The sequence below is a fragment of the Penaeus vannamei genome, chromosome 23 (assembly GCF_042767895.1).
Source record: "Penaeus vannamei isolate JL-2024 chromosome 23, ASM4276789v1, whole genome shotgun sequence".
NCBI classification, from domain to species: Eukaryota; Metazoa; Arthropoda; class Malacostraca; order Decapoda; family Penaeidae; genus Penaeus; species Penaeus vannamei.
In genome coordinates, this window is record NC_091571.1 from 2,707,405 (window position 1) to 2,722,835 (window position 15,431).

The window sequence follows — 15,431 nt, forward strand, 5'->3', positions numbered from 1 at the left end:
GCTGCCGCCGGTCAGCATGATGCTCGCGAAGAGGTCTTTCCGGATGTCCGCCTCACACTTGAGGATGGAGTCGTATACGGCGTCCTGCAAGCCCCGGGCCTCCTTGCCGATGAGGGACGGGTCGAACAGGACCTCGGGACAGCGGAATCTCTCTTCTCCGAGGGATATGACCTCCCCGTCGGGAAGCTCGTAGGTCTTTTCGACGGCGGAGGTCTTGGCATTGGCGATCTCCTGGTGGAAGTCGAGGGCGACGTAGCACAGGCGCTCTTTGACGTCGCGGACGATGTCCCTCTCGGTGGAGCTGTGGCAGGAATACCCTCGCTTGCCCAGCAGTTCCTCCAGGTACTGCGTGAGGTCCCTGCCGGCCAGGTCCGAGCGCAGAATGGCATGGGGGAGAGAGTACCCCTTGTAGAAGGGCATGGCGTGGGTGATGCCGTCGCCGGAGTCCAGCACGATGCCCGTGGACCGCCCCGACGCGTACAGCGACAGGACGGCCTGGTTGGCCCCGCAGAGCGCACCCACGCCGAACGTCTCGAACAGAACCTGCGCCGCCTTCTCGCGGTTGGGCTTCGAGCAGAGGGGAGGCTCGGCCAGCAGGAGGCTGTGCTCCCGAGGCTCGACGTGGAGTTCGTGCTCGAAGGTGTGGCCCCAGAGGATCTCCATGTCGTCCCAGCTGGTGACGACGCCGCGCTCGACGGGGAATGAAAGCTTGTATATGCCGCGCTTCCTCTGGGCTGCGTTCCCGACCAAGGGCTGCGCGTTGGAGCTGAAGTGGCGCTGGAAGGAGGAGGTTCCTGAAGCTCAAATTTAAGTCTAAAGGGAATTGAACCCCGCGATATACCAGACTTAGAGCTCTACGAATACAAATGCATAAAAGTATTTTTACTTATCATCTTAATAGTAATAAGATTTTGATGTTTTCTATCAATATCGTGATTATTATAACTGTTGTTGTTACTGTGATTATGTTAATTATCATAAAACAAACACATGATAAAGCAAACCCCAACATATCGCAAGCCAACATACCTAAAGATGATCCTAATACCAGAATCACAGACCTATAGCCACTCACATATCAGCGTAGTATAAATAGTTACCATTGATATATCCCTAAAACCGCTAGACTGGACGTAAGAGCAAAAGCTTATCATTTCCCCGCTAAAAGTAGGCTTAAAAATCGCTAAATAGAGAGCAAACTTTTTTTTTTTAATCCCGCTAGCTCATAACTCCAAGCCCCTATATCTAGCGAGAAAATCGCTAGATATGGCAACACGAAGGATCCCGCCCCCCCCCTCCACCGTAACAGAAAGCCAAAGAAAAGTAAAAAAAAAAAAAAAAAAAAAAGAGAGAGAGAGAGAGAGAGAGAATTATTTATTTACTTCCTGGATCTCCGTTTTTTTTTCTGGATCCTCGATTTTATTACTATTATCATTATCATTATCATCATTATCATTATTGTTATCATTGTTATTATCATTTATTATTTTATTATTTATTATTATTTATTATTTTATTATTTATTATTATTTATTATTTATTATTATCATTGTTATTATTGTTATTATTATTATTGTTATTATTATTATTGTTATTATTATCATTTATTATTTATTATTATTATCATTATCATAATTATTTTTCTCTCTTTCTTTCTCCCTCTTTTTCTTTTGTCATTAAGGAACCTCCAGCGTCTTACCGTAGCTCGAGGGCGTCCCACGACCGTCGGGAATACGGAAACGGGAACCACATCTCCCGCGAAACCCGCCTTCGTGGTTCCCGACCCGCTGTCCACCACCAGAGTCGCCTTGCTCGTCGGGGATGCCATCCTCGTAGCTGTTAAGGGAGGTTGTTTGAAGCGTTAATGGGTTGTTAGCTTGTTTCGTAATTTTTTGTTTATTTTTTATTTTTTTTTTTTTTTTGGGGGGGGAGGCTTGTTTTGTTGGGCTTGTTTCGTTTTTTTTTTTTTTGGGGGGGGGGGGCTTGTTTCGTTTTTTCATTTTTTTTGTTTGTTTTGTTTGGCTTGTTTCGTATTTTTGTGTGTTTTTGGCTTGTTTCGTATTTTTTCTGTGTTTCTTTGCTTGTTTCGTATTTTTTCTGTGTTTCTTGCTTGTTTTGTTTGGCTTGTTTCATATTTTTGTGTGTTTTTGGCTTGTTTCGTATTTTTTCTGTGTTTCTTTGCTTGTTTCGTATTTTTCCTGTGTTTCTTGCTTGTTTTGTTTGGCTTGTTTCGTATTTTTGTGTTTCTTGCTTGTTTGGCTTGTTTCGTAATTTTTTTTCTTTGCTTGTTTTGTTTGGTTTGTTTCGTATTTTTTCTTGCTTGTTTTGTTTGGCTTGTTTCCTATTTTTCTGTGTTTCTTGCTTGTTTTGTTTGTTTTTTTTCATTGTTTTGGGAGATTTTGTTGAAAGAATATTAGGTTGTTTTAAAGATTTGACTGGCTGTTTGCATTTTTTTCGTTTTTTTTTTTTTTTGCTTCTTGGTTGTTTTGTTTGTTTTCTTTGTTTTTGGAGATTTTGTTGAAAATATTAAAGATTTGATTGGTTGTTTATTTTTTTCCGCATTTTTTCTGTTTCTTGGTTGTTTTGTTTTTGTTTTTTTCCTTGTTTTGGGGGGTTTTATTGCGAAAAAAAAAGGAAGAAACCATTTTTCCCCAATATTAATGACCAGTATTCAATCTATTGTGAATCTTAAAATAGATTAACCGATAAATATTTTTTTTTTTCACTGATATAAATGTCGCCTTTTTCCTCTTAGTATCTATATGGGTAATGTGAAATATTAGCAAGGATTTCTTTCATTTTGAGGAGTGAAATCATGTGAATTCCGTGGCTTGAAAATAAATATGAGAGGGAGAGGGCAGAAACAAAGACAGGGAGAGAGAGAGAAAGAGAGAGGGAGGGAGGGAGAGTGAGAGAGAGAGAGAAAGAAAGGGGGAGAGAGAGGGAGAGAGTTAGAAAAAGAGAGCCCAGATACAGAGAGAGAGAGAAAGAAAGAGAGTGAAAGAAACAGAGATAGGTAGCAGAAGTTGGAGAATTTTCAAAACTAATTCGATATCTTGATAAACAAAACATTTAACGAAATGAATGCATACAATCCGTATTGTTTTCAAGAAACTAATTTTCTCTTTGATATATCATTTAATTAATACGTTACTGTGCCCTTCCGTCAATGATCATTCGCCAAAATGAACTGTACAAATGAATTACACCGATGAACTGCAGTCAAGATTGTTCAAAGAAAATGCAGATTATAAAACTTGTTTAAAAATGCTACGAAAATTCTCCAGCACTCGCCAGTCAAAATCCTGTGTTTACGTATTCAAGCCTTTTTTTTTTTATCTGTGGTCGTTATCTTAGTCTGAATTTCCATTTTTTTATCTTATCTTTATCTCTATCTTATTCCGTTCGTGATACGTGCACCATTCTATAGATTCTGTTTCTCTTATTGCTCGCACATTGAAAACTTTTATATTACGCCTTAGTTGTCATAATTCCCAAAGTACTTACAGATTCCATAGTCATATACAAAGTATAACTTCTGTATAGCACGCACACACACACACATACAAACACACAAATGCACACACACATACACACAAATGCACACACACATACTTGATGTATGTATGTGTATAAAACAGTGTGTCTGTTTGAATATGCACTATTTTGTATCCAAATCTTTTATCCAAAACACTTCTTTTATGGACAGAAGGACGTGACATGAAAGAGGAATATTCCCTTAGATTATACATGTCTTTAACATGTTATCTTTCCCTCCCCTCCACTTCCCTAGGTTTCGGGGGAGAGGGAAAGAGGTCAAGAAGTATAGAGAGTTTCTCTCGCTCTTTCTTTCTTTCTCTCTCTATCTCTTCCTCTAATTCTCTCTCTCTCTCTCTCTCTCTCTCTCTCTCTCTCTCTGTCTCTCTCTCTCTCTCTCTCTCTCTCTCTCTCTCTCTCTCTCTCTCTCTCTCTCCTCTCTCTCTCTCTCTCTCTCTCTCGCTCTTTCTTTCTCTCTCCCTCTCTCTATCTCCCTCTCTTTCTCTAACTTTCCCCCTTTCTCTCTCTCTAACTCTCTCCCTCCTTCTCTCCCTTTCTCTCTCTCTCTCTTTCTCTCTCTCTCTCTCTCGCTCTCTTTCTCTCTCCCTCCCTCTCTCTCTCTCTCTCTCTCTCTCGCTCGCTCTCCCCCTTTCTCTCTCTCTAACTCTCTCCCTCCCTCCCTCCTCTCTCTCTCTCTCTCTCTCTCTCTCTCTCTCTCTCTCTCTCTCTCTCTCTCTCTCTCTCTCTCTCTCTCTCTCTCTCTCTCTCTCTCTCTCTCTAACTCTCTCTCTAACTCTCTCCCTCCTTCTCCCCCTTTCTCTCTCTCTCTCTCTCAAGATCACTCCTTGGGTATGTATTTGCGTTAGAAATAAACCCTTGGTGAGTCAGCTGTCAGTCTAGTACAAGTCCTTATCAGCTTGACCCTGATCTTCGCCCGGATGAGTCAATTTCCTGTTCCTGTTTGCTGTATAATCTGCCTTATTAACAGCTGTTCGTAAGTAGTAGGGATTTTTACTTATACTGGGACGGTCTGTTTAGAGGTTGGTAAGGAATTCATACCAATACCAATGATTGTATAAGGGTTGTTACTTTGCTTCAGATAGTTAGTGAGTTAATGTTACATATGCGTTCTCGATTTTTTAAAAATGGTGATTGGGTAAATTTCATGTTGATTGTCTTTTAGATCTAAAGACGCGGGACTTTGGTTCTTAATTTTAGAGGAATTCAAGGTCACAATGATCCTTTAACTTTTATCTTTACCCGTGAATGTTATCTCTCTCTCTTACTCTTTCCCTCTTTCTCTCTCTCTCTCTCTCTCTCTCTCTCTCTCTCTCTCTCTCTCTCTCTCTCTCTCTCTCTCTCTCTATATATATATATATATATATATATATATATATATATATATATATATATATATATATAAGTACATATTCACGCACACGCACACACACACACACACACACACACACACACACACACACACACACACGCACACATACATACACGCGCACACACACACACACACACACGCACACACGCACACACACACACACACACACACACATATATATATATATATATATATATATATATATATATATATATATATATATATATATATATATATATATATATACATTTCACTCGAATACACACATATATATAAATGGGTAGCTATGTAAATAGATAAATACTGACGAAATCGCAAATAAATAAACTTCACAGTTTCCCTTTTAACTCTTTTCACTCTTACCTGTCTCACCTTTCCCAAAAACGGAGCTGAAAACGTCCGAAAAGTAGTTGAAAATCTCCTTTTTAGAATGACAATTTTTGGATTTCTCTCCACGTCGAAATCTTTGGCACAGAAAGTTAGGTTTACTGAGGCATCGAATGTTTCTAGCGAGGCACTGTGGCACTGATTGGGAGAGATTAAGAAGTTTTTTTTTCTGTTCTTATCTTATCTTTCGGGTATCTCTTAAGTGTGTGGGTCAGTTAGTTAATTCTAATGGTTGGGGTGATGTTATATGTTATCTGTTGAGTTTGTATTTGTTTGTTTTGGAAGGTTGTTGTTGTTTTTTGTTTCTGTTTTTTTGCCAATAATGTTTTGAAGAAATTTAATAAAGTTACCCCGTTAGAATTCAATATTGCTTTCTCCGTTTTCTTTTTTCCTTTTGGTAATCCCATTTTCTTTTGAAATTCCCATTTTCTTCTCTTTGTAATTCCCATTTTCTTTCCTTCGGTGTGACTGTTCACCAGGATTTTATTGACATTTTTCCGATGTATGTTATATCAGTGAAATTTAGTGCAGTCGAACGAAAAACCTGAAGGGTATGGTTGTCATAGGTAGAAATATAATTCGTAGTACCTGAAATGTTTGGTTGGTATTAGTGTAGCGTGATTTTAAAGATGAATTATTGGATTTATTAAGATATTTGCCTATGGAGATATCTTGGTATGTGTTACGGATAAGATTCAATGTTTAAGGTAGAACTTACTTGGTAACATTTGTTTATCAATAAAGGGTATCAGGCGTATACCACTCAACTAAAGCCAACGATTTTATTAAACTAGATAAAGAATGACGATGAAACAGGCTGTGTTATCTGAAATGATGGATCTGAAGGAATGAAAATGCCTCCCCTGCGAGCCGGACCCCCTCTCCGACCCCTCACCAGGTCCCCACGCTTCCCCGACCCCCTTTAGCTCCTCACGCCCCCATCAGCTCCTAAGGTTGAGGACAGCGGGCCCGACCTCATCGAAAAGCTCTTTGGAAATCCACAGCTTCTGGAAGTTGGCGTGCGAGGCCACGATCGCCCCCCCAAACCAGACGCCGTGGTGCCGCCGGGGCTTCGCGACGATTTTGACCTTGGTGGCCGGAGGGGTCAGCTCGATGACCTCCTTCAGCAGCCGCTCCTCCAGGCCGGGGAAGAGCGTGTTTCCGCCGCTCAGCGCGATGTTCTGGTAGAGCAGCTTCCGCACGGCCGGGTCGCACTGGAGGATGGCCGAGTTGAGGACCTTGTGGATGCCCGTGCTCTGGAGGCCGAGGTTCGAGGGCTGGAAGAGGCCCTCGGGGCAGAGGAACCTCTCCCTCCCGACGGTGATGACGCCGCCGCTGGGAAGGGTGTACGTCTCGTTGAAGGGGAAGGAGCGGTACGAGCTCGTCATGACGTAGCACAGCTTCTCCTTGACTTCGCGGGCGATGGTCTGGCCCTCGGAGGTCTTGAAGGCGTGGCCCTGCTCCGCCAGGATCCGGAGCATGTAGTCGGTGAGGCTGCGCCCGCCCACGTCCAGGCGCTGCAGGGCGTGGGGCACGATGGTTCCCTCCAGGATGGGCACAGCGTGAGACACGCCGTCGCCGGAGTCCATGACCACGCCCGACGTCCTACCGGAGGAGCAGAGGGCCAGGACGTAAGGGTTGGCCATGTAGAGCGCCGGGACGTGGAAGCTCTCGAACATCGTCTCGAGGATGAGTTCGCGGACGGAGGAGGCGTTGTGCGCGGAGACCACCAGCAGGAGGGGGTTGTCCTGGGGGTCGACCTTGAGCTCGTTCTCGAAGGTGTGCTGCCACAGCTTGGTCATGTCGTCGAAGTCGCTGATGACGCCGTTCTCGACCGGGAACTTGCGCGAGAAGACGTCGGCCCGGGGAAGCTTCGCGTCGCCGGCGTACCAGGGCTTCGGGTACAGGGCCTTCTTCTGCAGAAGCAAAAGACAGACGGTAAATAAATCGAAATATTTAAATCTTCTGGAAACGTTTAGATATAAGGATCAATACGGGCATATTGCGTTTATTTGATAAGGCGTGATTTTAACCCGGAAAAAAAAGAAAAATGGCGATAATGCGAATACCTACTTGCAACAGTAGTAGAAAGAGCGGTAGGGTTTGATTAGTAATAAAATAATAATGATCATGATAACAGTAACTACGATCATATATCATAACAGTAACATGTCAAAAAGAACACTACTACCATCCCAAACTCAGGCTATCCTCCTTCCCATTTTCCCTGTCTCCCTTCTTCCTCCCTTTTCCTTTCTCCCTTTCTTTCTATTCCCTCTTTTCCCTTCCCCTTCTCCCTTTCCTTCTATCCCCTCTTTTCCCTTCCCCTTCTCCCTTTCCCTCCCTTCCGCTATTCCCTCCTCCCTTTTTCCTCCCTTTCCCCTCTTTCTCCTTTTCCCTCCCTTCCCCCTATTCCCTCTTCTCCCTTTCCCTCCTTTTTCCCTTCCCCCTATTCCATCTCCCTCCCTTCCCCTCATTCCCTCTTTCTCCCTTTCAATCCCCCCTATTCCCTCTCCTCCCCTTCCCCTTATTTCCTCTTCTCTCTTTCCCCTCTTTCTCCACTTCCCTTCTCCCTCTTCCCCCCATCTCTCCTCCCTTCTCCCTATTCCCTTCCCTTCTCCCCCTACTACTCCCCTTTCCCTCTCTTCCCCTTATTCCTCCCCTACCTTCCCTTCTCCCTTTTTCCTCCCTATTCCCTTCCTGTTATTCCTCCCCTTCCCTTCTCCCTTCTCCCTATTCCCTCCCTTCTCCCCTTCCCTCCATTCCCCTTATTCCTCCCCTTTCCCTCCCTTCTCCCTTTCCCCCCTCCCTCTCATCCCCTTTTTCCTCCCCTTTCCCTCCCTCCCTCCTATTCCTCCCCTTTCCCCCCCCTTCCCTCCCTTCCCTCCCTTCCCCTTCCTCCCCCTCTTCCCCCTCATCCCCCCCACCTCATGCCGAGGCCGCGTGACGCAGGAGGAGAAGACAGCGCGTGGAGCGTCGTCTCTCGAGAAGCCGGCTTTGAGAGTGTCCGAGCCGACGTCCACGACCACCGAGGACAAGAGGGAGCCTGGAGTGCGAGGGAGCGAGAGGTAGGAGGAGTCGGGCGAGCAGGCAGGCGTCGAGAAGTAGCTCGCGAAGCTGGGAAGGGGCGTGGGTGGATTAATATGGAGGGAATGGGAATGGATGAGATTGGGAGGAGAGGAAGTGGAGAGGGATGGGTGAATTGGATGGGGAATAGATGGATATGATGGATGGAAATGGGTAATTAAAGTAGATGTTTGAGATGATTATGACATTGATAATTAGAACAGTTGTGTGAATCATATAGGATTAGAAGCTATTGATAATTATATTTTCAAAAAAATTGTTTTAATGTTTAAGAATTGCGGTGTAAATAAAAAAAAAATCCTGAATTTATATACTAAATGACTGAGCACTTCAAGTTATCGTAAGGATTAGTTTCATTATTCAAAAAGAAAAATATTGTATTAATATGATGCAGAATGAAAAGATGAACAAATAACTAAATAAAGACATGTATAAACAATAATGTAATAGCCATTACCATCGTCATTATCATCATTATTGTTATTATTACTATCACTATCATTATTATGGAGCGTCGAAAAATAATTTGCGAAACTGGAAGGTCGTGGTCGTATTAACGTGAATAGATACGAATAAATAAATAAAAAAGTTATTAAAATAGATCTATGAAATAAATAAAATTAGGATAGATATATAGCCTAAGTAAAATCCATAGATGATTATATACAGTAAATAAAACATATAATCAAAAATCTATGTATATATATATAATAGATAAAATAGATAGATGATTAGAAGAAATGTATGAGAGATAAATAGAATAGACAATGAAAACAGATATATAAAAATGAATAGACAATATAGATAAGCAAAATAAACATAAATAAATGGAATAGACATATAAATATAAACATGTTTTGTAAAGAAATTCCTTTTATCTTTATCTAAAAAAAAGACGTGAATTATTAAGTGTTTGATTAAGTGGACACTTCAAAATTCCTAGATTAGATATTATCGTTGAATAGTATTGAAGAAGAGAGCTCTCCATTTCTTTCTCAAATGCTATGTAAGTACGTATATATGAGGAGTAAAATCTTGCACAGCTGGTACTTGCAAAATTTAAATAAAACGAGAAATGGAAAGGTAAAAAATCCCGAATTTATATACTAAATGACTGAGCACTTCAAGTTTTCATAAGGATTAGTTTCATTACTCAAAAAGAAAAATATTGCATTAATATAATGCAGAATGAAAAGATGAACAAATAACTAGATAAAGGCATGTATAAACAATAATGTAATAGTCATTACCATCGTCATTATCATCATTATTGTTATCATTACTATCACTATCATTATTATGGAGCTAGAAGGTCGTGGTCGTATTAACGTGAATAGATACGAATAAATAAATAAATAAGTTATTAAAATAGATCTATGAAATAAATAGAATTAGGATAGATATATAGCCTAAGTAAAATTGATGATTAAGATAGGTATATACAGTAAATAAAACATATAATGAAAATATATATATATATATAATAGATAAAATAGATAGATGATTAGAAGAAATGTATGAGAGATAAATAGAATAGACAATGAAAACAGATATATAAAAATGAATAGACAATATAGATAAGCAAAATAAACATAAATAAATGGAATAGACATAAAAATATAAACAGACAAGAATTAGATGAGAATGAAGGAGGTCAAGCTGTTTTGTAAAGAAATTCCTTTTATTTTTATCTAAAAAAAACGTGAATTATTAAGTGTTTGATTAAGTGGACACTTCAAAATTCCTAGATTAGATATTATCATTAAATAGTATTGAAGAAGAGAGCTCTCCATTTCTTTCTCAAATGCTATATAAGCATGTATATAGGAGGAGTAAAATCTTGCACAGCTGGTACTTGCCAAATTAAAATAAAATGAAAAATAAATATGTTTTTTGACATCCATATAATCTTATATATCCTTAATTAACTTAGTAGATATGAAAGACAGAATATAAAGAGCCATAATCCACATTTGAACATATATGAAAGAGAATATAAAGAGCCATAATCCACATTTGAACAGATATAAATAGCCACAGACATCTATATATATACCAGGAGCTAGGCATTACCTGTTATCATGTTGTGAGTAGGAAAATAACTGTGTTTCGTCTCTGGTGAATGGTTGTACAGTGAATGTCTTCGGTTCTGGAGTTTCCCTGCGAATGAAAAGGAATAAAGATAAATTATTTGATTCGGTGATATTATCAAGCACGGTGGTAATGCTTAATTTAAGGAGGTTTGGAGGTATTGTTGTAAGGTAAGATTTGGAATTATTTGGTCTAGATTTGGTCTTAATGTAGTAGTGGTAGGTTCACGTTTTCTCTTTCTCTCTCTCTCTCTCTCTCTCTCTCTCTCTCTCTCTCTCTCTCTCTCTCTCTCTCTCTCTCTCTCTCTCTCTCTCTCTCTCTCTCTCTCTCTCGAAATTAATGGGTTCGTGTGTATGTGTGGTATATTGGGCATGTGGCAGACAGATGGGTAGAGTATTCAAAGGTAATAACTATGATTGCAATATGAGATACACTTGGCTTGTTAATATAGCTGGGTTACAATTCTCTCTCTCTTTCTCTCTTTTTCTTTCTCTCTTACTCTCTCCTTCTCTCTCTCTTACTCTCTCCTTCTCTCTCTCTTACTCTCTCCTTCTCTCTCTCTCTCTCTCCTTCTCTCTCTTTATGTGAATGTGTGTCTGCGTACGTGCGTGCGTGTATACATGTTAGTTTGCGTGTGTGTGTGTGTGTGTGCGTGTGTATGTGTGTGTGTGTGAGAGAGAGTGAGTGAGTGCGTGCCTGTGTGTTTGTGAGTGCGTGCCTGTGTGTGTGTGTGTGAGAGAGAGAGTGAGTGAGTGCGTGCCTGAGTGTTTGTGAGTGCGTGCCTGTGTGTGTGTGTGAGAGAGAGAGTGCGTGCGTGCGTGTCTGTGTGTGTACGTGCGTATGTGAGCATATCCATTTCTGTCGACGTAGAAACGTTCATCTGTGCACCACTTGCCCTTGAGAACTCCCCCCCCCCCCCGTCACTGTGAAACGCCAGTACCTCTCCTCGCTCCTGAAATCAATGCCACGAACCTAGCAACGAACACGGGAAGGAAATGTAGCTGCTGTTTCAGTGCTGTTGGAGCGATGAATCCGTTTTTGCTGTTGTTGTTGTTGCTGTTGTTGTTTTTGGTGTTTCTGTTGTTGTTGTTGCTGTCGTTGTTGCTGTTTCTGTTGTTGTTATTGCTGTTGCTGTTGTTGTTGTTTTTGTTGTTGCTGTTGCTGTTGTTGCTGCTGTTGTTGTTGCTGTTGTTTTTGTTGTTGCTGTTGTTGTTGTTGTTACTGTTGTTGTTGTTGCTTTTGTTGTTGCTGTTGTTGTTGTTTTTGTTGTTGTTGCTGCTATTGTTGTTGTTGTTGTTGTTGGTTGAAGGATTAACATACGGTTGAAATATGTTGCTAAACATAAACTTGGAGATTAGACCTGGTGCATAGGCTCACACAAACGGAAAGGTATCCAGTCATGTATACACAGAAACATGCAATGCAGTAAATTACTCGTGAGTATATGTATGTATATATATATATATATATATATATATATATATATATATATATATATATATATATATATATATATATAGTCGTAGAGAAACATGCTTAGTAAACCAATACAGACACACACACACACAAACACACACATATACATACATATTTACATATATATGTATATGTATATACATATATGTATGTATGTATGTATGTATGCGTATATATATATGAATAAGAAGGCATACACGTCCAAACATGTTTACAGATCAACTGACCGAATATGCAATTATTGAATGTTTTGTTAATTTAAACTTTCACTGATAACAGAGGATCAATATGTTCACTTTAATCCACTACATTCACGTGATTGTTATACATTAGCGTGAACATGTCGGTGCGTTTGGTTTAGATGAAAATTTAAGCTATCATAACATTGGTCTGAGAACAGCTTTGGGCGTGTGTGCGTTCATATAGATGAGTGTGTGTGTGTTTTGGATATATATGTATATATGTGTTTGTGTCTGTGTGTGTGTTTGTATGAATTTAAGTATGTGAAGTTATGTGTGTTTGTGTGTTTGTGTGTGTATGAATTTATGTGTGTGAATTTATGTGTGAGAGTGTTTAGATATATATGTATATATGTTTGTGTCTGTCTGTGTGTGTGTATGCATTTATGTGTGTGAATTTATGTAGGTGGGTGTGTTTGGATATATATGTATATATATGTTTGTGTCTGTGTGTGTGTGTGTGTATGAATTTATGTGTGTGTGTGTGTGTTTGGATATATATGTATATATGTGTTTGTGTCTGTGTTTGTGTGTGTGTGTGTGTGTGTAAATTTATGTGTGTGTGTGTATGTATGAATTTATGTGTGTGTGTGTGAATTTGTGTATATGTGTGAGCCTGTATCTGAATGTGTGCATCTGCCTTTATGTGTTTGTGTCGAAGTATATGTGTGAAAAATATTACCACGGTCAAATCTCAATTTCACTTAGACTGCAGTGAAAATGTAGTGCTGGTTTCACGTGTGGAAACTGAAGTCACGAACACGGCAACGCGACACAAAACATACGTATAAGAAGAATATTAAATACCCAAGATTGATGTCTTTTCTAACCTTGTCTTGTGTGAGTGTTGTTTTAAGTGTGTTTGTCTGTGTCTGTGTGTTTATTTGTCTGTTTGTGTTTATATATATTGTGTTTTTGTATTGGTAGGGGGAGGCGAGTGAGTGTGTTTGTTATAGTCTGTTTGTTTACACGTATAAACACTTGCACGTGTATGTACCTATGTTGGTCTGTACGTGTCCGTTTGTGAATTATCTTTGTTGTGTTTTTTTCACTTTTTGATATTAAATTATGAATCACATTTACGTTCCGTGTATAAGTAATCACCACATATTTTATGCACTGTCTTCGTAAGAAAATTATCATCGAAATATGATCATTATTCATAAATAATAAACTAATCTTATTTTTATTACAATGGAGTTCTTGACCTTTTATGAACCCTTTGGTCGAAAGTATTAATCAAAATAAGCAATTAAATCCATTAACTTTTTATCACATAATCCAGATTTTGTGTGAAATTTATCTACTCAGAGAAGTAAGTTTTCAAATTTCGTATATTATTTTAAGGATTTAAGTAACTAAGCATGCAGTTAAAGGGATAATAAATTGGTAAATAAGGATGGTAATAAAGTTTATGATAAGCATAATTGTTCATGAACTACAATGGAGATTTTGGAACTCATATATTGAAATATAATATTAATATTAGGATATATTATGTATCCTTATGATCCAGAAATGACAAATAAATGATAGATATGAAAATAATGACATTAATGATAATGGAATAGTATTGTTAAATGATAATGATGATTGTGATGAGGAGGAGGAGGAAGAGGAGGATAATGATGAGGATACAATATAACGATAATGATGATGGTAATGATAGATATGATGGTAATAATGATTATAAAAGTAATGATTGTAATTATTATACTACTACTACTACTATCAATGATAACAATGATAATGATAATAATAGTAGCTATGATAGAAGTAATGCCACTACTACTACTGCTAATGATAATGATGAATAATAATGATGATAATGATAACAGTAATGATAATGATGATAATAACAATAATGGTAATGATAATGATGGTAATAATGAAAATGATAATAATGACGATGATAATAGTTGTTGGTATTAGAAATGATTTCACTAGTGTTAATAATAATGATAACAATATTAATGATAGTGACGACGATGTTGATTGATAATAACAATATGATATAATAGCATGATGATAAGGCAAAATTGACTGAACGTCTCTCAAAGGTGAGTTTATTTAGTCACTATTTACTCGTTACCTGGGCGAATAGTGAAAGGGTTAGCGTGATTCAGGGACGTTGTACTTTGCTATCGAAATTACTGCTTTTCGCTAGTCAATTGCGATTAAAAGCAAGAATATTTGCAATTCACACTAAGGTTCTTGGCGGGGTTTTAATATCACAAGAGCGAACTTTGGTACAGGACTTTGGTCGCGCGGTAAATATTCCTTTTTTGTATATCGATGTCTGGTATATATGGGTTATTTGAGGATAAGAAATTCGTCTCTGGAAAGTGTTGTTTACTATGGATGGCCCAGGATGACCTAATGACTTGGATAGACAGCTATAGCGAAGTGGATGCACAGCTGTCTCTGTTCTCACGGCCTGGGATGACCCAAGGAGGTGGATAGACGAACTAAAATGAGGTTGTCGTACATATTTCTGTTCTTCTAGAAGTCTGTCTATGTCCAGATTCTGAGGTTCATCTCTATTGGCATTGTAATTACTCGAAAATTGGTCCTTTGGTGACGGTCGTAATCTCCATAGAAGCGGTTTTGTGTGGCAGGATAGACTCCTTGGCTGGGCTGGAATAGTAGGACAACAGGGAGTGGACTCAGGAACTTGAGAGTCGTTGTGGTACTCCAGGGTAGAAGTAGCATCCTCTGCTACATAGTCTGCACAATAGAAAACAACCGAGTGTCGAGTGTGAGCTGTGTGCTAAAAGGTGAGGCAGAGAAGATAGGGAGTATCACTCTGGCTACTACAATCTTTGAAGTTGTTGTGTAACTGAAGACGTATCTTCCTGAGAATTCATCCTCCCAGGGTTTTGTTGGTTATCTGGAGTAGGCATCTCCACGTGAGACATTGGGGCCTTATTACGTCCACTCATGAAGGTTCTCTGGGCATAAGTCTACGTAAGAGAAAGGGTACGGTCTGCAGCACTTACTACAGAGCATACGAAACTGGGGACTGATTAGCTGACATTGGGATCCCCTTCTAACGATTTATGCCGGTTGACTGTCTGGAGTCAGCAGTCCTTTAGGATAAGTAATATTCTTATTCCAATAATTGTATACTTATGGTTGTTGACTGTCAGGAGTCAGCAATCCTTTAGGATAAGTAATATTTTTATTCCAATAACTGTATAATTATGGTTGTTGACTGTCAGGAG

The 15,431-nt window shown here is 39.4% G+C and overlaps 2 protein-coding genes across 3 annotated transcripts in view; both read right to left on the bottom strand.

The window, feature by feature from the left end:
• Window positions 1-5,441, bottom strand: part of LOC113813027 (uncharacterized) — a 5,723-nt gene extending 282 nt beyond the window's left edge. Inside the window, exons 1-3 of one of the 2 annotated variants that reach the window (XM_027364962.2) lie at window positions 5,291-5,441; window positions 1,700-1,836; window positions 1-777 (exon numbers count right to left, since the gene is read on the bottom strand). The exon at window positions 1-777 is cut by the window's left edge and continues 282 nt beyond it. In XM_027364962.2, coding sequence (XP_027220763.1) covers window positions 1-777; window positions 1,700-1,828 — 906 coding nt within the window. In that variant the 5' untranslated portion in view covers window positions 1,829-1,836; window positions 5,291-5,441. The remainder of the gene's footprint in view (window positions 778-1,699; window positions 1,837-5,290) is intronic. The other variant, XM_027364964.2, reaches the window with a different exon arrangement.
• An 807-nt stretch (window positions 5,442-6,248) lies between these two features.
• LOC138866034 (actin-like) lies at window positions 6,249-15,149 on the bottom strand. Its single transcript, XM_070137571.1, has 5 exons — window positions 15,048-15,149; window positions 14,412-14,977; window positions 10,475-10,561; window positions 8,242-8,431; window positions 6,249-7,230 (listed from the first exon to the last, which is right to left on the bottom strand). Exons 1-5 carry the CDS (start codon window positions 15,147-15,149, stop codon window positions 6,256-6,258), a joined length of 1,920 nt encoding a protein of 639 aa, XP_069993672.1. The 3' UTR covers window positions 6,249-6,255.
• Between the last annotated feature and the right edge of the window lie 282 nt (window positions 15,150-15,431).